Source organism: Chaetodon trifascialis, chromosome 11, assembly GCF_039877785.1.
Source record: "Chaetodon trifascialis isolate fChaTrf1 chromosome 11, fChaTrf1.hap1, whole genome shotgun sequence".
In the NCBI taxonomy this organism is placed as follows: domain Eukaryota; kingdom Metazoa; phylum Chordata; class Actinopteri; order Chaetodontiformes; family Chaetodontidae; genus Chaetodon; species Chaetodon trifascialis.
Genome location: NC_092066.1, coordinates 12,057,482 through 12,078,269, shown reverse-complemented (window position 1 = coordinate 12,078,269; position 20,788 = coordinate 12,057,482). Strand labels below are relative to the sequence as shown.

General features: G+C 45.6%; 1 protein-coding gene across 8 annotated transcripts in view; it reads right to left on the bottom strand.

The window, feature by feature from the left end:
• LOC139339512 (zinc finger protein 521-like) overlaps nucleotides 1-20,788 on the bottom strand; it is an 89,922-nt gene that overhangs the window by 54,719 nt on the left and 14,415 nt on the right. For all 8 annotated transcript variants that reach the window (XM_070975174.1, XM_070975172.1, XM_070975171.1 and 5 more), the window contains exon 3: nucleotides 20,085-20,285. Coding sequence is in view for 4 of the 8 variants with exons in the window: in XM_070975167.1 (XP_070831268.1) it covers nucleotides 20,085-20,285 (201 nt within the window). In the remaining 4 variants the exon portion in view is untranslated. The remainder of the gene's footprint in view (nucleotides 1-20,084; nucleotides 20,286-20,788) is intronic.

Below are 20,788 nucleotides of genomic sequence, written 5' to 3'. Positions count from 1 at the left end.
AGACAAGTAATCTTATTGAGATACGGGATCTCATTCTCTAGACAGGCCTGGTCAACGCAACAACAGCAATACCGCAGAAAGTTACAGAAAGACAGGATATTCACCACAGGAAAAAATAGAGGACAATTCGTTAAAGTGGTAAGAGCGAGAGTGCCAAAGTGACAAACCAAACAGGCATTTGTGATTCTATTGTTTTTATCCAGTAATACACCCTCCCGAAACCTTTCAGGGACCATGGTTTGGGAATAACTCGCCGCTGGCGCCCGGACCTTCGTGTTTAAGGGGTCCTGGAAGCGGTTCAAGATGGCTTATCACTGCCTGACAGCAACAGAGTACATCTCCTCTATTTAGGAAGCCAAACTGTTATCCAGGTCCAGGACCTTATCTTATCAGAAAAGTGCTTTAGCTATCAGTCATCTGCCGCTTCTATAGCAAGCTAGACTTTGTTCAAAAGCCATTCTAGTGAAGCAAAGCATGGCCGCGCTTTCAGCCGCCAAACCTTATCTTCCTGTGTGTTGTACCAGAGATCTGTACGTAGTGGTTGTCATAAGAGATGTGTTTGTGTGAGTGTATTTGTGGCACATTGGGGATTGGGGATTCAATGAATAAACAAAAAGCTGACAACTTGTCTGATGTAACACCATGACCCCACTTCATATTCAGAGAGGGGATCTTTTTACAGTTACTGGGAAAAGTAGTGAGCCTCTCCCATGAGACAATGCATGTGTCATCTCAACGCTTTTCCTGTTCTGATGCCCAAATAGCAACGTGTGTCTGAACAACACACTATCATGTACGGCCCTGTTTGTGACACAACCACTTAAGATCTAATAGAGGAGGTGGTGAGAGAAATTTTTACATTAGCTAAGACTCCTTTCTCCCTGACTGAGAGAGAGAGGGGTGGTCGATTTTTGGGACTAATTCCAGTCAGATGAACAAATCACTCAGTTGATGCAGGACCGAGAGCTCAGAGGACGCAGAGCTATTGGAAGGGGCCCAGTGCTGGGCTTTACTCACAGTAGTCCTGCTACATCCCTGTTTTAAGACATCAAATCCAGTCAAAATGAAACACTGATAATTCCCAGTAGCTGTCAACAAAAGTGCCAGGTGGCTAGACGTGGCTTTTTGCACCATGCAGCTGATTAACACACACAAATAGGCACAAGTGGAGGTATTTAAAGGAGCTGCTACTCACCATTAGATACTCACATACATAGGCTAGTGTGTGTGTGTGTGTGTGTGTGTGTGTGTGTGTGTGTGTGTGCGCGTGTGTGTGCGTGTGTGGGTGTGTGTTGTGCGTAGGCTCAGCCTGTCTCTCTCTTTTCCTCTTTTTTTTCTTAGCAAACACAATATGTTTTTTACACATCACTGAGAAATGTCAGGTCCCTGCCCCCCCTTGCTACAGATCAATCAAATCCACTATGCTACAGGATGGGAAGGAGGGGTCGTGTGAGAAGACTGGAGCAGCAGCGAACAAGGATGCCGCCTTTCACTGAACGAGGTAGAAAAGCTGCAGATGAAATAAGGATTCACTTCCCGGGGTTTCATCAGTGCCGTAGCCATGAGTTACTGTGGCCTAACAACATGTACGCAACACATTTCCACAAGAGAAACACACACACCCGTGCCCCCCCCCCCCCAAAAATGCAGTCAATGGGGATTTTTTCACACAGGGCCTGACACAAAGAGCTGGAACATCAAGCGCTGTCCTGACTCTGTGGTCTGGGTGTCCATTATTCTGGCCCTCATGGCTCTGTCTCTCAACCATGGGGAAGCGGCAAACTGTCAACTACTTTGTCCACATTACCCACGTCCCCCAGCTCAGACAGGAGCACTTGGTCACTGTCCCAGAAATCACAGTGCCCCAGTGGTGTCCCAGGAAAGTTAGACAAATGGAAGGCCAGAGGAGGAAAAGTAGGGCGGCCAGTCATCCTTTACTAGGCTTTTTCTTTCCATGATAGTGAGACACAATGAAAAGTGGAATTCCATTACTTATCGCCGAGATGTGTCCTGCTACACTGTCTCTCCACCAACACAGACAAACTGAAATATATACTGCTAATGATGACAATCAATAATAACGTTTCTTAAAATAATGCCGTGCCTTCAAAATGAAGGAGGATGTTTGTGCTTTGCGCCGGATGTGCCTCATTTTTTCCCTGTGAAAATCAGCATCATGTAACAATCCATAACTGCGGTGTTTGAACTCGGAGAGCAGGCCAGAGATGACTTACAGCCGGGCAACATATTTCCTATCCTTCATAACAACGGCATACTATTACAATGAGGTCAGTGAGGTCAGCAATGCACTCAAACACATTGTGTGAATGACAGATATGGATGACAAGGCCTTTAAAGTTGCTGTTAATCACATAGTTTACTGCTTTAGAAATTAAAAACAAAAATGGTGCTTTATAAAATTTGTGGGGCTATTGTCTTGTATCGGTATGTTTGGCCTTTCCTGTTGTCTGCTGTTCATTTTTCTGTGGGAGAAGTGAGTGTTAAATAAGGGCAGGGCAAAGTCACAGAGAGTTAACCAGAAATTAAGTTGTCAGGAGTGCTTCGTTTTGCTGCTTTTAAAATTAAGCCTTTTTTTTAAGAGAAAAAAGAAATGGAGAGAACAAGAAAGGGGAGACATTTAATTACACCATTATTCAAAAAAGGTGGATTTGGGGTTCATAATAGGTTACTATTCAGAGTGCAGTGGGTGGGCTTGAGGGCTAATGTTGATGTTTTACTGTTTCCACTGAATTTCACTTGATTTGAAGGGTTTTAATTATTAAAGGTGAATCACACTGGAACTAAAATGCACTTCACAGCATGTGTCATTACCCCTGTTTTTTTTTTTCTTTTTTACTTCATAAAAAAATGTACATTCATTGCTCTCGCAAAACCAGATCTAAAGCTGCTGCAATGCGAGAGCTGTTTTTGAGACGTAGGTGGAGCAGTTTGTGTGTGGGAGAGCGGCGGTGGTTATGGTGTCATCTCCTGTAGAACAGAGCGGCTGGTGGTGTGGAGAGGAAGGACAGTTGACCACTTCAGGTAGACGACAGCACAAACAGGAAGGAGGCTGTTCCTCAGGTCTTGGCTGGACCAGCAGCCACAGTGAGCCTCCCAGGGGGAGAAAGGAGGATGACAATCTGTCCCCCAGCATGCCCCTTCACCGCCTGCCTCACTGCACTGGCTCTAAGGGAGTGCTGGGCCAGGCGGGACTGAGTTGGGCTGGGCTTCAATAGGCAGGGGAGCTTCTGTGTGTGTATGTGTGTGTGTGTGTGTGTGTGCTGTTCCCTCAACACTGCGGCAGACCAGGCGCAGGACCCAGTGGACAGTCAGCTAGCCAGTCACTCAGTAAGCCACTGTGAGAGATGCTGCAGTGTTGCGCTGTACTATGCTGCAACTCGATTCATATCTCCTCACTACACGAGAGTTTACTTTTTATTTTTCCCCGCTCTTAGTTACGGAAATTTGATTTATGTGATCAGCTTGAAGAAGAAAAAATTGTTGTGCGTACAGAAATATGCTGAGTTACTGTACGGTTGCTTCATTAAAATAGGGTTTGCTCTGCAAGTTTCAAGAGGCACTATCCATTACTTAAAACCAAGCACAGCACACACTGAATTCAGAAAATAGGGTCTAATTCTTTTTAATCAAACTACCTCAGTGTGACCCATAAAACTTGGGCTAGACTTCAACTAAAAATTATTTCACTTCTTCGGGGTAACTTCAGGCACTTGGATCTACGTTTCAGTACGCTGGGAATATTTTGAAAAAGGGGCAGTTAGTCTGCCAAATGCCCATAAAAAGTCTTATATCAACACCCTTTTTTTCCTTTCTGCAGAGGACGACGAAAATCACATGCATATGCGGAAACAACGCTCGACTTGTGTGTTAGCTTTAGCATTAGCATTTATCAGAAAAACCTGACCCTGCCTCCTGACCCATGACCTTCAGTTCCCCTGATTAATACACTGCGGCTCTATTTGATATCTCCTCAACGCCATCCCAGCTTGTCAGTGGTAAAACAACTGGAGACAGCCCAGGAGGGAGAAGAAAACATGCATCTTGGAGGGGAGAGCGGGAGGGGAAGAAAAACAAGCATCAGCTCAAGCAAGACGATGTATTTTCATGCATCCCTGTCTTAAATGTCAAGATTTCTTAACCCTCAGTGACTGCAGCGCTGACACCTCTCCAAGGTTCAACAGAAACCGCATTCATTAATAATTAGCTTAGCTGTGAGGACAAGGAGTGAGACGGAGAACGAGAGAGCGAGCGAGACGGCTAAAATTTAAACTTCTGTCCTTTCCCGAGAGAATCGAATTTCACTATGAGTTTTTTTTTTCTGTCTTCTTTATTCCTTGTTTTCCTCGCGTGTTGGCCAGAATCCCGCAGGCGGCCCACGAACGAGCGATGCAGACGTCGCATCAGCCGTACTACTCCCTCCTCTCCTTAATCATGGCTCTAATACCCTCCAGATGAATAAACATCTTCATCCCCTCTCTGTTAAAGCCAGAAGGCTCCTCCACTCTTCAATCCAAGAAAGAGAGAAAGAAAGCGAGAAAGAAATGAAGAGTTGAAGAAGGAGCACAGGAAAAGGATGACAGATGGAAGGGTGGATCAATGTTGAAATGAACCAACAGCAAAGTAACAAAGCCACGGCAAGATTTTCTGGTTCTTGCCATAATTCGTCTGATCTATTTCCCCCTTGACACAATTATCACAGTCCTCCTAATTATTTTTTTCTTCGTAAACCAATTTCTAATGGCAGGCTGTGCTTTTTTATGATCGTGTTTGTAAAGTGGAGGTTTTGCGAGCTGTTGTGCAACCTTGTCGCCTCAGACTGTGTCCACAGACTGCACAGGAAGGGGGAAGGGGGCGGAGAGGGAGGAGGCGGGGAGAGGGGGTTGTCTCTGGAGAATGGGCCAGGCCCCAGACCAGCACTTCCCTGGCCCAGTAACTGTGCCAGAATACTCATGACATGTGTGTACAGTATGTGAGCGCAAATGGCAGACAGATTTAGGGGTTTGCTTTGTTTCCCCTTCCATTGTTTTCTGCTGGTATCCAGGCAGCTCATCTTCATATCTTAATACTAGTACGTATTAAGAAAACACACACTGATACACGCACACGCCTCACCGAATGAAGCAGTTCCTTCGCCGCCCTCACCCTCATCTTCATTTGCAGAACAGGGCTAGAATATGAGGCCTGAATACAACCAGACAAATGACTACAGGGCATTTTACTTATTCATTCATCACTTCACATTGATTTATTCCTGTTTATCTATTTATCAGCTGAAAAAAAAAAAGTTTCCCTTGGATTGTTTTGCTAAAAGTTTGCATGCTGACGTGCTCGGTGAAAAAACTTTCAGGGTCACTGTAGAAAAATCCCTAAAAGAGATTACTGAGGTTCATCTTACCCCTGAATGCCCTCCTCTCACTCCAGCATGTCAATGGATACTTCTCCTCTCCCTATTTACATAGGCCCAGCACTCCTTGGCTTAGTAACCATTTACTTAGTTACACACCACCACCTGGGAGGCTATTTTTGTTTCTCTCAGGAGAGGAACTCAGTATGAGTGCCAACCAACACCCCCATATGAATTATCATCCATTCAATACAAGTAAACTTTAGGAAAGATCTTAGATGCACAGTGTGACTTTACATTTGGAATCTGCTTGACAGTATTAAGTGAATAAATCAAATATTAGAGGTGAGTCCTGTGTTAATAAAAAAGGACTGCAGTATATTAAATCTCTTTTTTTGTGGATATAGTGACCATTTCTTAAAGGTATCTTCATATCTGGGAATATGCGACGCTCCTGCAGTAATAAGGAGTTTTCCTTCTTATATGTGGTAATCTCACGTCTATCTGAATGTGCAGCTCACTGTGATGAAACCATTTCAAGGATCATCATTCGAGAGAGTGAGTGTAATAGTCCCCCAATATCAGTTATCACTGACAGCACCATCCATATCAGCTAATTACTTTTCATTGGGCTGTTGTAGACGAGAGGACATCAGCCTTTATCTGTATATGAAAGGAGAAGACATTACTATTATGCCATTACTGTGAAAGAGCTAGTGTTACTGTACAACTAACATAGAAACGGCATACAATGAGATGGTAATGAAACCCACGTCACTCCTCCAGCGCCTATCTTACTTGGCTACTTTAAGTATCAAGAGAACATTACCAATAAGGTGACCTTTAATTACATTTGGCATGCAAATAAGTTGACGAGTCAGGAGGAGAGTGAGAGAAAGAGATGTTCTAAGATTACCATTGGAGTCCTGATGACACACACATTACACATAGAGCACTACCCGCCTGGTAACAGGATCCATGCTGTTTTTTTTCTTTAACCAGCCTACATCCAGCACAAACAGAGGAAGCCAATAGGTCAGAGCAGTGCATTCTCCCTTCCTTAATTTGTATTTTCCTTGGCGTGCTTGGGTTAGTGAGGTGACTGTCATCTCTGCGGCTGTTCATTGTCTGAGGGAGGAGTTGGATTTGGGGAATATAATCCCACGCACTATGCATACAGCAGGGAGGAAATATGGGCAAAGAGTTGGTGCATGACCCCCTGGGTAATTTGTAAAACATGAGCCATGGCACCCGAGCACCATGCTGAAGCTAGGGTCAGGTGACTCAGTCACAGGTGCGCCATGGGAGGATCTCTGTTGAGGAGGCACACCTCCCACCACAGAGCATGGTGGGCAACACGATGTTTTCTAAACATGGAAATCTCTAGCTAGTTGCATCAGTCTTTATTTTTAGGAAAGTGTAGAACACTGAGCATATAGCAGAGGCGATAGCTAGATATTTTTTAGCTTGGATCATCAGCTTGCGTCTGTAACTGATGGTGGCAGGTCAAACATGTTCGCACCTTCTCCTGCTGGATGAGCTGTTGTCACTCTTTTGAACCAGCAGATCCCTGAGACACAAAGATGTTGGAACATAACAGTACAAACATACCACACATAATATACATGCCTGAGCTCACACATGTCGCTTTAATAAGAAGTCTTGATTAGGATTCGGCAGACATAACATCCCCCATGCACGGTCTCTGCTTTGCTAGGCCTCAGATAACCTTTATCCTATAGGGTTTAATTAATGTCAGCCAGTCTACTCTGCCTTTCAGAAGGAAACGACTTATTCCTCTGCCCTCATGAAGCCCAAATCCCTCTGTTTCACTGGTGAGGCCGGCTGCCTTGTTTATCCCAACTACAGGTACAGCTCCCTATTAAGGCCAGCACTTGTTACAGGGAAAAGGTTGAATTATTTACCAACAGTAGAGGGGGAGGAAGAGAGAGGGAGAAAGAAACTGAGAGAGAGAAGAGAGAGGCATTTCATAAATGGGATGAGATTTTTATGTTGTTTTTTTTGAGGTTATGAACAAGGCAGGATTAATGATCCATGGACATTAGATACAGGTGTTGATTACCAAGGAAAAGGGCATCCTGGCATACAGTGGGTGGAAAATAAGGCCATCCAGAGGGACGAGTAAATTGCCCCCAAAACATTATGCATTAAATCGCTTTGATGAAAAATACCTTATACCCTGCGCTTAAAATCTAGGTAGTTTTATACATTTGGTCATGTGTAAATAGATGATCGTGATTTGTTAAAGAGATAGCGCGGGTGCCTGTACACACTCTTCACCCAGGGCAAACTGTCTGCATTCTATCTGCATCTCAGCCTCTCTGCACAATACAACAAAACATACAGAAAACAAAAGGGAGCACAGAGGGGGAGAACGAAGAGACAGACCAAACAATAAACTCAACCACAAGAGACAGAGTTTGACTTGGTGTGTGTGTGTGTGTGTGTGTGTGTGTGTGTGTGTGTGTGTGTGTGTGTGTGTGTGTGTGTGTGTGTGTGTGTGTGTGTGTGTGTGTGTGTGTATCGAGGAGGGAGACAGAAAGCCAGAGGAGGACGAGGGAGATGAAGACAAATGCAGAAGGGGAGAGAGACAGAGGGCGGCAGAGAAAACGAAAGACAGAGGGAGAAATCAAATTTGCAAGAACATAACAAAAAGCTGTATCTCCGACAAAAGAGAACACACAAGGGTATTTGTCTAGCTGTCTGCACCAGCAGGATCCTCTGAAAGTTTATTAAACTAGAACCCTTCAAGAGAAGGCAGAGAGTAGTAAACTATACTACTGGGGAGGAAAAGAGAGAGGGAGAGGGAATGGGAGTGATGGGGGGGGTTAAAAAGAAAAAAAGCCAGCTTTTCAGCCTCTGTCTCTCAGAAATTCTTTTATTTCAGCCATGCATTAAGTAACCTCCCCACTGAGTTCTGCTCCCCTTCCTGGTGTGGATAAAGCCGTCCCTCGGGGGAGCCGCTGGTAATTTCCAGCTTCGCCAGAAACTCAGGTATTAGAAAAGACCGCTTGGGGACCTGCCACAATATACCTTCACAATTTCATACGCTCTGAAAAAGAGGGAGCCCCTCCCTCCCAACCTACCCCCACCCTCCCAGTGAACCCCCTCGAGGGTCCCCAGTTCAAATTTCTGAAGTGCAGACAACGGGTGTATGTGTGGGGGGAGGGGAGGGTGGTGCTGGGGGGCCCGTGGGACTGAGCACCAGCAATAGAAAATCCACTGCATAGACGAGAAAAAAGCATTTCCTCTCTGGTCTGGCAGGAGTGCCTTTTTTCCCCTGGCTCCCACCAGAGGCTTTTTACAAAACATGTGTTGCTGACATGTTGACAGATTGCTCAGTGAAGTGTTAGGCGCATGCACACGGCTGGCCATTTAGGGGGACATGGCTTCCTACCCAACATCCTCTACCTGAGGCACCATGTTTTATACATCATCCCCCAAAGAAAAAAAGGAAACAATAAAAGGTAAGGGAGTTGCTTCCTTTGTGGGGAAAGCAGAATATCAGAGAGCAGAGAGAGACTGCGTATAATGCTGCCTTAGCTGAACTGCGGTGATGGGGAGGAGCAACGGAAGTGAGAATAAGGCATGGAAATGGTTTCAGGCAGGAAAGACGGAGATAAAGCAGAGAGGTGGGAAAAAGAGCTTGAGGACGCATAGTATGCTTATGTACAGCAGGTGAGCTTGTCAAACCAATAAAAACGCAAAAAGATCTCTTTGTCTTCCTGGATTGGAGCTACCAGTAGCAGGCAGGAGGATGGAATCTGATCAAAGGCCAGCTTCCAGATCCAACTTTTGCTCCTATCAGGGTATCGACAGCACACGTCTTAATCGCCCTGCGGCTCCAAAAGTGCTGCCGTGGCAACAGGATGGAAATGGGGATCATAATGTATTCATGGTGCCGGCGACCTGGGGGCTGCGGAGCGCGCTCTCTGGGGACCGCACTTTACCCAGAGCCAGACGTGTCTGGGCAAAATCACTCCACACAAGACAGCAGCAGAATACTGAGGAGCCATGACAGGATGGAGGGAGGGAGGGAGGGAGGGAGAGAAAGAGAAAGAGGGGAGGCAGCAGAGAGAGGTACAGATAGAAATAGAAGATGATAATAGAAAATAAAGATGGAGAAGGGTTAGAGGTAAACAATGGTGGCTGAGTGGTGTCAGAGTTTGCAGTAAAGAAAAGAGGAAAGGTGGCATTACTCCAGTGCGGAGTTGAAACTTCAAAACACAAAAGACAAAAGATCTGAGGCTGCAGGAGGAAAAAAAACAGGATGTGATTGGTGGGAAGGGTCTTGCTGGGATGAGTGGCTCTACCTTGAGAAGCCTGATGCTGCTTGACCAGGTGGGTGGTTTGGCTGGGAAATAAATTGCAGAGGAAATTGGTCCAGATTATCAGGGCCACAAAGAGACATGGCCCTTTGGCCACGGGCAAGGATGGATAAATGGCTGGATGAGTAAATGAACAGAGGGGTAGAGAGGGGGAAGATTGATGGCTGAGCAGATGGATGGTTCAGTTGGATTGAGAGTCCAGTTACCCACCACCTCGCGCCCCCATACCCACCCATCCTATCCGGAAAAATAAATGCTTACATTGGAGATAAATCTTGCTTTTTTCCTGGCTGTATGTAATGTGCTGACCCTTTCCATCCTAATGATCTCCCCCTCCTCCTCTCTCTCTCACGCACACACACACGCTGATATACATACACAAACACGTACACGTTCGCAAACATACACACCTGCTCACATGCACAAACAAACAAACAAACACAAAGCTATAGCCTGACCTGCTTTTCCTCAACAGGAGGGCAGCTACAACAGGCACCATGCCAGGTAAACATCCTCAAGCCTTGTGCACTCACTGCAGAGGGTAAAGCTCAATGCTGGAAACACACTCTAAAATACAAGGAATAGTCAATTATGTTTAGGACTGGGAAGACATTCTTAGAATATATATTCCTCTTACATGGCCCTCCTGCTGTATTTAGAAATAAAAAATAAAAAAAAAAATACAACTTTTTGCTGCATTTTATATCAAGGTTCCTCCTGTAACAGAAAGTCATAACACTCCCCCCCCCCCCCGCCCCCCCAGAGGTGATGATTCAAATGCATTAAGTCTCTCAAAATGAGAGGATTCACCTGCAGACTGCGGTGCGTCCTTCTGCACTAACTATCCTCCACACGTAGTACACCCTCAGGCATTCAACCTAGGGCCACAGACAACTCCCCTGTCTGTCTTCCCTCCTTCCCTGTAGCTGACAGGTTCTTCGACTGCTAAGCTCCAACACGTACCTCTGTGTTTGAGATGACTGTGCAGAACAATCAAGGGAGAGAAAGAAAGCAAGAAGAGAAGGAATGATGAAGCGGGGCGAGAGAGACGGAGCGCGGGTGAAGAAGAGGTAGAGAGAAACAAGGACATCAACAACGTGTTCTCACAGAGAGATGACCCCTGGCCATCCCGAGGCATCTGGTTTATCTGGCTGTCTGGGTAAGCCACGCACACACCTAATGACTCCAGCCTGGTCCATGTCCCATAGGTTTTTTTATCCCGGATTACGGATGGGGAATGACAATGGGCTGGTAAACTACTGTGCCTCACGTCTAAGAGCTCATATCAGACAAGGAGTTCTCCATGATGAAGAGGCCGGGGTGAGTTGAGAACAAGGTTCAAAGTTACTGAGAAGTTATGGTATTCCTTTCTGAATTGTATTTACAGTGTTTTAATGCATCCTTTCAAAATATTTTCAATCGAGGTTTAAGACACCTATGCTTTTAATGGTGCCGTATTGTTGATTTGTATGCATGATAAATAGTATATATAATCTCAAGCTGAAGGTCAAATATACTCTCATTTGCGCATAATGTTGTGGGGCCAATATGGAGATGAAGTTTGGACTCTAACCTCCCTCTTTTTTCCCTCATGTTGCATGGCACTGCTGAACAGACCTCAATCTACTTCTGTGGTGGAGATTAGTAATCATCTAGGGTCTTCATATTGATGGCCAGGCTCAGCTTGTTTGCATATTTACTGGCCTCGGAGCCCAGTCGCCTGAGGTGAGAAGCAAATTACATTTCTGCTTACCCCCACGCGCACAACTCTCTCACACTCTTTCGATTTCTATCCTTCGTTTTCTCCTGCTTTTTTTTTTTTTTTACCCCAACCTCGTTTCTCTTAACATGCTGATCAGTCATCTTGCGGTAAGCATCCTTGCCTGCCCTGGTTGCATCCGAATAGCGGTCTCATTTGGCTAACATCATCACAGCGTAATCTTGTTGGAGAGAGCAATCAGTTTACTTTGGAATTAGGTATTCCGTTGGCGGGCCCGCAGAGAGGGAAGGCTCACAGGGTTTAAAGGATGCAAACGAAAGCATGCTCTCCAGAATACAGTCTAGAGCCTGATTGGGTGATAACAACCCACACAGGCTCCATGTGAGAGTAATGAATGGCCAATGGGAGGCCTGAATAATAATGCAATTGGATTAAAATCCAATCACACGATGGTTTTGTCTGTTGACTTTGTTTGTGGGGTATGTTCTACAAACCAAGTTCATGATGAGAAAGATGCATCATGCTTTGACTGGGGGCACATAATGTCCTAATATAAAGATTACCACTCTGTTTACTACAGCCCAATCTCTCCTGACTGTCAGTCAGTCCTGCAGGATTTTGTTGATCTGATTTTAGCTTACATGCATTGCATATAGAATGAGCCTGATAACATGATGAAGTGATGGCAACAGTTATATGATCTTTGCCGTCTTAAATCAGTGGCTTATGCAGAGAATGGCTACCGCAGGTGGCGAGTTACTATTCAATCAGGGATTTTAATGTCTTGGTTTATCGGAGAGACATGTACCAAGCTGGCACACGCCGCAGCCTTCCGCCGAATCCCAGCTACTCGTTGGGAGGCCATCTCTTAGGAGAGGCTCTCTGATCAAATCGATTGACTCCTCTAGAATGATCGATCAGCCAGGCAGGTTGGAGGTGGAATAGATTAGGTGACCTTTACATTCTCAGCGGTGTTGGAGCCCCCCACTGTCCACTGCTCTTAACATTAAGAGGACATCTCTGTATTACCTGACAGCATGGCTTTACTGTCAAACCATTACATTCTGCACCGACACACAATGTTCCCTCTGCCAAAGCATAGTCCAGCTGGTGGCCTTGGAGGCCTTAAACGACACCCATCCTGCCCATAAAACTAAATTTATGAACCCACCTTCCAGTCCGAAAATGGCAATTAGCACTAAGGAACAAATGTGTTACTTCATATGATATTTGAGAATCCCTGTCCTTGTGGGTGGCTACACTCCCCGTATCCTGAAGGAGTGGCCGTTCCACAGAGCCCTATAGCAGCCCCCACCCAAACACTACCCCCTGGCCAACAAAAACAACCCCTGGGAGGGGTAGAGGAGAGGGGGAAATGTTGAGTCGGTGATAGTGTAGCCCCAAAGTTCCTAAACCACAGTGGCTAGCAGGATGCCGTCACAGCTGGCTCCGCTCCTTCCTGTGGGCCCGCTCCACGGAGCTCAGCCTGCTGGGAGACATAAACCTGTCGGACTGGTCACTCTTTCCACCGCCCTCCATCTCCCTCTTTCCTTTCCTCCCATTACTGGCGAATCTGGCAAAAGCCATCTAAGGAAAAAGCCCAATGGGGATCAATGTGCAGTACATTTCCACGCAGACATAAGCAAAATCTTATGACCTTTTCATTTGGGAGTATTACCACGATTCAAAAGCCTGTAGATGTTTCTTTTAGGTGTCTGTGAATGAGGTACATGCTGACTGGTTGAACTTTTCTTTGTCTCAATGCCATGTTACATCCTGCCGATTCCTCATGTAAATTATCGGAGGGAGACATGCCACTGAAAAGCTCTTTGGCATTTGATATGCTAATACAGAGTGTTAATTACAAACCAAGTGTTTGTTCATGTTACGCACTTCACACGATTGTTTATAAAATCAAACTGGAGCGAGTGAACGCTCATTTGCCACATAACACACCAGACACCTGCTAAGGTGCCATTTGATCAAAGGAAATCGGATTACTGGAAACAGAAGTAGGAAAAAAAAAACCTTCTTAAGGTTTTTGCATTTTTAGCACAACACTGTATTTTATCATTAACATTGTATCCTGTGAATTAAAACCATAAAAATAAACCAAAACCATGCACGCCCGAGTGTACTATGCAGATTCAAAGAAGAGAGAAAAAAAGCATTTATTAGAAAACCGAGCCGAGAGTGTCCAGAAAGTTTTTAAAATACATTTTTGCCTTTTCTTTGTGCCTAGTTATGTTTCTCTGTATCTGCTTCATCATTATTCTGGTGAGCAGTCCCACGTTTGAAAGAGAAAAAAGAAAATCATTTGAATTCTGGGGACCCAGAGGAGAGTGAGCAAAACCCAGAGGTAAGATCCAAGCTCGCTCTCCGTGCCCTTCCGTTGGCTGCCTACCTGGTAAACATCTCCACAAGCTCCTTGCTTTCAAAACACGTCAACCGGTGCCTATGTACTTTCGACTGGCCGGCCAAGCAGGAATTGAGACTTTATTTGTTTTTTACTTTTTCCTGTCTCTCTTCCGAGCCACCGCACATAACCTGTCTGGCATTAATGATGTTGTTAATAAAATGCGGCTGGTCTGTGGGTGGATTTGCCTGGCAGGCCTGGTGCCTGTCCTTCTCAGAGATAAGCCCACTGCTGGCCTTATCTACCTCCCACAGCCCCACCCAGCAGTGCCGTGCACTGGACACACAACCAGTCAACTCATCACTGGCTAATTACCACCTCTGACTGCCTTACAAAGCAGGCCTGGACTCACATCGCCGCCGCTGCTAAGATTGATTCTCCTCCTACCTTGACTGCGTCTCTCTACACGTCTTTGTCTTTTTCTACCCACCCCCTTTCCCTCTAAACTTCCCCTTTCTTTCTCTGGCCTTTCCACGTCTTAATGCATTTCACTTGTCTCTCCTGGCTAGTTTTGTGCTCTTCTACTCAGCCAACAGGCTATTATGAAGAATATCCAGTCAGCACTGAGTCTTATGGCAGTATTTCCCAACTGTCACTGAGAAGGGAGTATGCAACAGCTACACTGTGGGTGGTCAGGTAAATCCTGTGTCTACCTTCCACTGTATGTCTATGCATTTTGAAAAGGACTAATGTCATTTATGTTACAGTTTCTCAGTGAGGGCTTATGCCATTTGTGAGCCGGAGTCAGTTCAGTCTCATAGCTTCAGCAGGGCAGCCGAAGTCACTTGTGCTACAGAGGGAGGGAGCGGTTTCTTTTATTCAATTGTTTTCCACTTCCACGAGCGTGTGCCAAGGGGGAGGAAAGCGCCGGCTTAACACGCTCTGCAATTCAACACGGCCAGACGCAGTCCTATTAAGATTTAATGTGCCATTCTTCTGCTTGTGCCGCTGAAAAAGACTTGCAGGCTGAGGAAGAGAGTGAACAAAGAGCAGGCAGAGCCAGGGCCAGGGAGAGATGAAGAGAGCAAGAGAAACCGAGACAACCGCTCCACGGCCAGGTCTTTGTCACATGACTGAAGTCAGTAGTTTCAAAGGGATGCTACATAGTGGAGGGGGAAATAACAACAGAGTCGTTGATATAGTGTTTTCACTCAGTGCGTGTAGTTCTCGGTGAGTACATGAGATTATCTCTGTCTTGTCCACATGTCATCCCTGCTATTGTGGCTACCTACTTAAGAAAGAGGTCAACTGGATGAAGTCACAGCATGTGTTTAGCCTCTTGGGCGATGAATTATGTGTCGTCTAAAATGCAAAGTGCAAGCACGCAGGTGCTGCGAGGGAGCATGTGTGCGCGCGTGCGTGTTAATACGTGTCTGCATGTGTACGTGTGTGTGTTTGTCTGTGTGTGTGTGTTTGCATGCCTAAGCGGATGACTGATTGAGCAAGCAAATACATGAGAGACAGAGTGTGTTAGACAGAGGGGGATGTGAATATGAGGGTTGCAGTGCTGGCCATTGTCATTTTTGCCTCGAACACACAAGCATAAAAGACAGGCTCCTCTATTCTTATTTTGATTGTTTTTCTGCAGAAAATGCAGTCCTAGTCTGACAAAGACCAATAAATACTTTATACAGTGCATAATGTGTGCTGTGTGAAGCACAAGGGAGAGAGAAAGAGGGCGTCCTCATGAGGGCATATGCTTTGAATTCCTAATGACACTCCTGTTAACGTTACTGGCACTGTCGCACAGAGAGGAAACGCACAGGGATGCTACGCCATGGAGTCAAACATCTACTTTAATACTCTCTTTCTTTCTCTGCCTTTCTTTCTCTCCCTACCTATTTTTCTTTCTCCCATAGACACATAGAATATTGCCCCCCACACAAACACATAGACACAGGAAAGACTCAAGCCCAATTCTGAGAGCTCACTCTAGCATGAGGTCTCTTTTCAGTGGCTGCGTTGTGCCAGAAGTAGCTATTCTCCCCTGACCGCCTCTCCTCCTTTCAAAGCCTTGTAATCAGTGTGCTGCTCTTTGTACCAGGATGTCGCAAGACGCCCCGGCAAAAACACAGCAGAATTTCTGATGAACGGCAGTAGCTCAGAGTTCGGCTAATCAGGTCTTGCTCATGTCGCTTTCCTCTTATGTGAGCCCTTTTGAAGCAAATAAAGTCTTTGCAGTTTGGCACATTCTTCTTGGCAGCCACAAAGCAGCTGTTGGATCAATACACAAAGTTAGTTGAAAAAAAAAAATAAAAAAAGACTGAGCACAACCAATAGGAGTCTGTTGGAAACAGTTAGTAGAAAACATGGACTGCCAGGAGCCTGTTCATAGTTGAGGGTATTACTGAATGTTTCCATGCTGCTGACCCAAAGACTTGATGTAAATGAATTCAAACACTTCAAACAAACATGTCGTGGTTCGGAGAGGAAGGGGGAAAACATATATCAGTGGGTTTAAAAAAAATGTGTCTGGTTCCCCGTCGCAAACAGAGACTTCATATTAGAAATTTGTCTAAACTATTTCTATCATATTACCGTCCTCTGCATTGTGGGAGGGGTCTTATTGTTTTTCACACAGTATTAATATTTCATTTGTATTTTTCTCATAAATCTGAAATGCATTTTATTGAAGCTGAGTGCATTTTGCAATGTCTACAGGGAAGAAGGAAGGGGAAATCTACATAATATAAATCCATATATGGCCCAGTTATCTCTCTCTCTTTCTCTGTTGCACCCTCTCTGATTGATTCCTTTATCTGAGGGAAGCAGAAGACATGCTCTGTTTGCTCGCACAGTGGCCGGCAGGAAAACAGAGAAAGACACTTATTAAAAAGGTCATCTCACAGAGGGTTAAAATAGCGGGGCACAGATCTCTCTAAGGGGAGCAGCCATGCCCCTCCTCTAGTGAAGGACACAAGAAAAGGTGTTGCTCAAGGGAGCTGGACCCGTAATGAAAGAATGGCCACCAGGCTGACAGCCCATGTGTGCACTGGGCTATTCAAATACCTTCAGAGACACGGAATTGGAGAACTGACAGGGAAAGGTTGTGTGAAAATACAATCTTCTGAATTAAAGTCTGAGCTAGATGTGTTATTTTTATTTACAGTGTGGGCTAGCTAGTAAACACAAGTAGAAATGAGCTGAGGAGCAAGGTATTTCTTTGGCGAGCGGGCCTGATGGCATGTTTCCTTGCCTACCACTGCAATCTCATATCTAGCATATGAACATGTCTTGTGCCAACTGAGAACAAAAGTCAAACTACAGACACTGTTTCTCTTTCGCCATGAAGGATCAGTAACAATACAAGGCTGTACAGACAATGCCGTGAGACAGGGAGACAAAGCATTTGTGAAGTGTTTTTGGAAAGGCCTATGGAATAGCAGTGCCTTCAGCCTCCTGTCTCCTCCCCAGGGCAGCCTAAAGCCCTGTCGGCAGGATGCTGATCCCCACACGGAAACCTGATCCGCAGCCATCCTGGAGCCGGAGGGGGGAAGGGGGAGCGCTCTCCCCCCGTGGAGCCCCTCCACTTCTGCTCCAGAGTTAAAGGGGTGCTCTGGGGGAACATTCTTCTAGCCCTGCCCCAGCCAGCCTCCACTCTCAACTCTCTAGAGGAGCATTCTTCCAGCCCTGCCCTAGCCTTCACTGGGATCTCCTGGGGAGCATTCCTGAAGCCCTGCCCCAGCCCAAGACGGGCTCCCTGGGGACGCATTCCTTCAGCACTCTCTCTCTTTCTCTCTCCCCATCTCCCTCCTTCTCCCTCGCTCCCTTTCTCAGACTCTTGCCTTCCTCCGCAGTCCAGCATTAGCGCGATCAATAGCACCGATCGCATCAGGGACACGAGGCAATCCATACCCATGCGCTCCCTTAGCGCACTGCAGTGGTCACGGCTTAAGTGCACGGAAAGGTGTTATACCTCTGCCAGACGGGGGGGAGACAATGGCCGCCATTGATCGCGGTGACATGTAACATCTTTCTCTTTCTCTCTGTCCATCGGGCGTGGTCGACATGCAGCTAGAATCTGTTTAGACTTCATTTAGTCTGTTTTGTCTCACTCCTGTTGCGAAACCTGTGTTTTACTGTAGAGCATAGACGCAACGTAAAACCAGGCCCAGAATAAGCAGGTGAGGTAGCGGGTGTAGACGGGCATGTCTGGTTCTGGTAATACAGGCTTGTGGGACATCAGCTGGGGGAAAAGGAGCCGAGTTCTGTCAGCGAACAGAAAGCAAATCTCCATATGTGGATTGGTTCCAGTCAAGCTCTGCAATTTGTTTACCAAAAATAAAACATTTGAAATTGTAAAAATGGAGGGTTTAGCAGGTGCTGGTGGTTGATTAGAAAATGGTTCTAATAAAGGATCCATCTGTGAGTAGAGACTTGATGTAAGGCAGATTAATTGGTCATGGATGTCTACATAATGCCACATAGGAAATCTCCTCCCATATTCCAGCGAATACACAAACACACACATGCACGCACACATCCAAAGTACTTAGTATGCCATCTAGAAGTTTCTTTTCTCCCACTGTGTTTGAATACTAATAGAGTGTTTCTGCACAATCACAATACCCTAATGGCAATTAGATTCTTTTGTTTGGTTTCCACGGGGGCTCTTATCCAAACTGTGTTTTTTTTTTTCATCATTGAGCAATTAAGAGTTATTTGTCCGTAAGATTGACATTTTTAAAAGCCAGCCTTAATTATAGGAAAAATATGGCTGAGTCAGTCATGACCACATTACAGTGGTGCTGAACATAAAAGGCCTGAATCAAATACACAACTGTTATAACATTACAGACTATTTCCAAAATATTACGCCACCTTATATTTATAATTAAAAGATTGTTGTAATTCAATCAGATCGAGGTTCCCAAAACAGACTGTCCACCAATCTGTGTTGGCTTGATGCAACTGGGTGTTACATTGAAAAAAGGGTGACAGGAGATTCTGCATTTAGTTTCCCTCGAACCGATGAACGCTTTTGTTGGATGACAGCAATGTGAAAGTGAACAGTACACTGATTTTCACACCTTTAGCCGACTGAGCGTCACTTTGAATTTGCCCACACAAGCGCACCAGAGGCACACATAGTCACTCTTATGATGAACATGCATGCAATTTCTGCTTAAATTAACACCAAAGGGGGTATGACACAATGCACATATGTATGCTTACATACACACATGTACACACACATACACACACACACAAACAAACACAAAATGTGGTTTGGGAGACTGGCTTACAGTTAATGGAAAATCTTTGTAAAACTCGTGGGATATCTACCCTATAATTTGTGGTTTGCTGATTGTGGGTTGCAAAATATGAAATCAAACTCTGCTTGAATGTAAACAGAACAGAGACTACGCTAGCTTTCTCTTGAGCAGTGCTTTGGATTTGCTTGGAAATGATGAACGGTAGCTTCTGTACTACATCAGCAGTGTCATCATTACATTTTGGCCTGTTCGTGTTGTGCTTCTGAATGAGATGAGAAGAGACCCAGCCTGTGCCCAAACGCTGGGAAATATGTGTCAGATGGCGTTTCTCAATGCAGGCTCATCAGGACAGGTAAAGGAGGACAGCAAGTCCAGGAGAAGCACATGGAAACCTTCAGTTCACATCATTAGTTCTGTCTGCCACCTTGTCAGGGTATTTATAGCCCTATTCATCCATCAACAGGTCAATGACACAGTCTGCCAATGGCATCCTTCTCTTTCAGTCCCACTACATATTACTACTGCAGCTAGCTAGCACTGGGACCAGCTGAGGGACTTTCCTGGAGCAAGGATCTGTTTTCAGTTGGTGGTCTGGTTACTGTGGGACCTCGTAGCTGCATGGTGCACTCCAGTGAAATGTTAGAATTAGTATAGAGCTGTATAAAATGTTAGACTGAAACAGGCAAGGACACAATGCACATACTATAAATACACATTCTGTAGGCTACAGTGATCTGTTATGAGGACACATGGAGGCCTGTTTGTATGTCACGCCTGTAGATATTGATGTACAGCACATATAAATAATGGGCAATGTGTGTGAGGCCTGTGTGTGTGTCTGTGTTGTTGGATATCTACCAAGGAAACTGGTAGTCTGGTGTTGTGCTCCCCTTGGTGCAGTGTACTAACACACATAGTGTGGCATATTCTCTGGTGCAGGCATAGAGCGAGAGTGGGAGTGGGAGAAGAGCTGAGTGGCAGAGTGGAGGGGAGGCTCGGTGGGCTGAACGTTGTTTACCTGTCAGCTGGCATTGATTAATCTTGTGTTCGGTGAGATCGCTCAGCGACTCGAACACCTGCCGGCAGCTGTCGCAGCTGTGCAGCGCGGGCTCCTCGTCCTCCTCCTCTCCCTCCTCTCCTTCCTCTGGAGAGAGCAGCCTCTTCCTCAGACGCCCGGTCTCACCATCCTCCGCCGCCCTCTCGAGGGCGCACTCTGGATCTGCCGAGCCACAGGAAATGACAGCACCACATAGTCAGAGGGGTGACCCACACAGTGAGGTACTACAGCTTCCTCTGGGTGACAATAAAATGGATTTCTAGACTCTGGATTTAATAAAAACAATAATAAAAGCTGTAATAAAAATGCAGGTTCAATTTGGGCCTCTGTAACTCAACCACTCATGCCATAACAGAACTGTTGGGCAGGTGAGGGTGAGAGATATACAGGCACACACAGACAAGGTGGCACAATGCTCACACACACAAATCTAACACACACATGCATGCACACACACACGCCTGTTATTAGAAATGGTTTTACGTTGTGTTTGCCCTGCTTCACCCAAGCAAAACTTCAGTATATGAAACTAGACTGATGGGAATATGTGTAGTTAATAAATCCTGGATTGCAGTTTTGGCTCGACCAAAGAAATATGAAATTCCACCAGTGAGTGCTGAATTGCATCAGTCAGCGTCTATCCGAGGAGACAGACCTCGCCATAT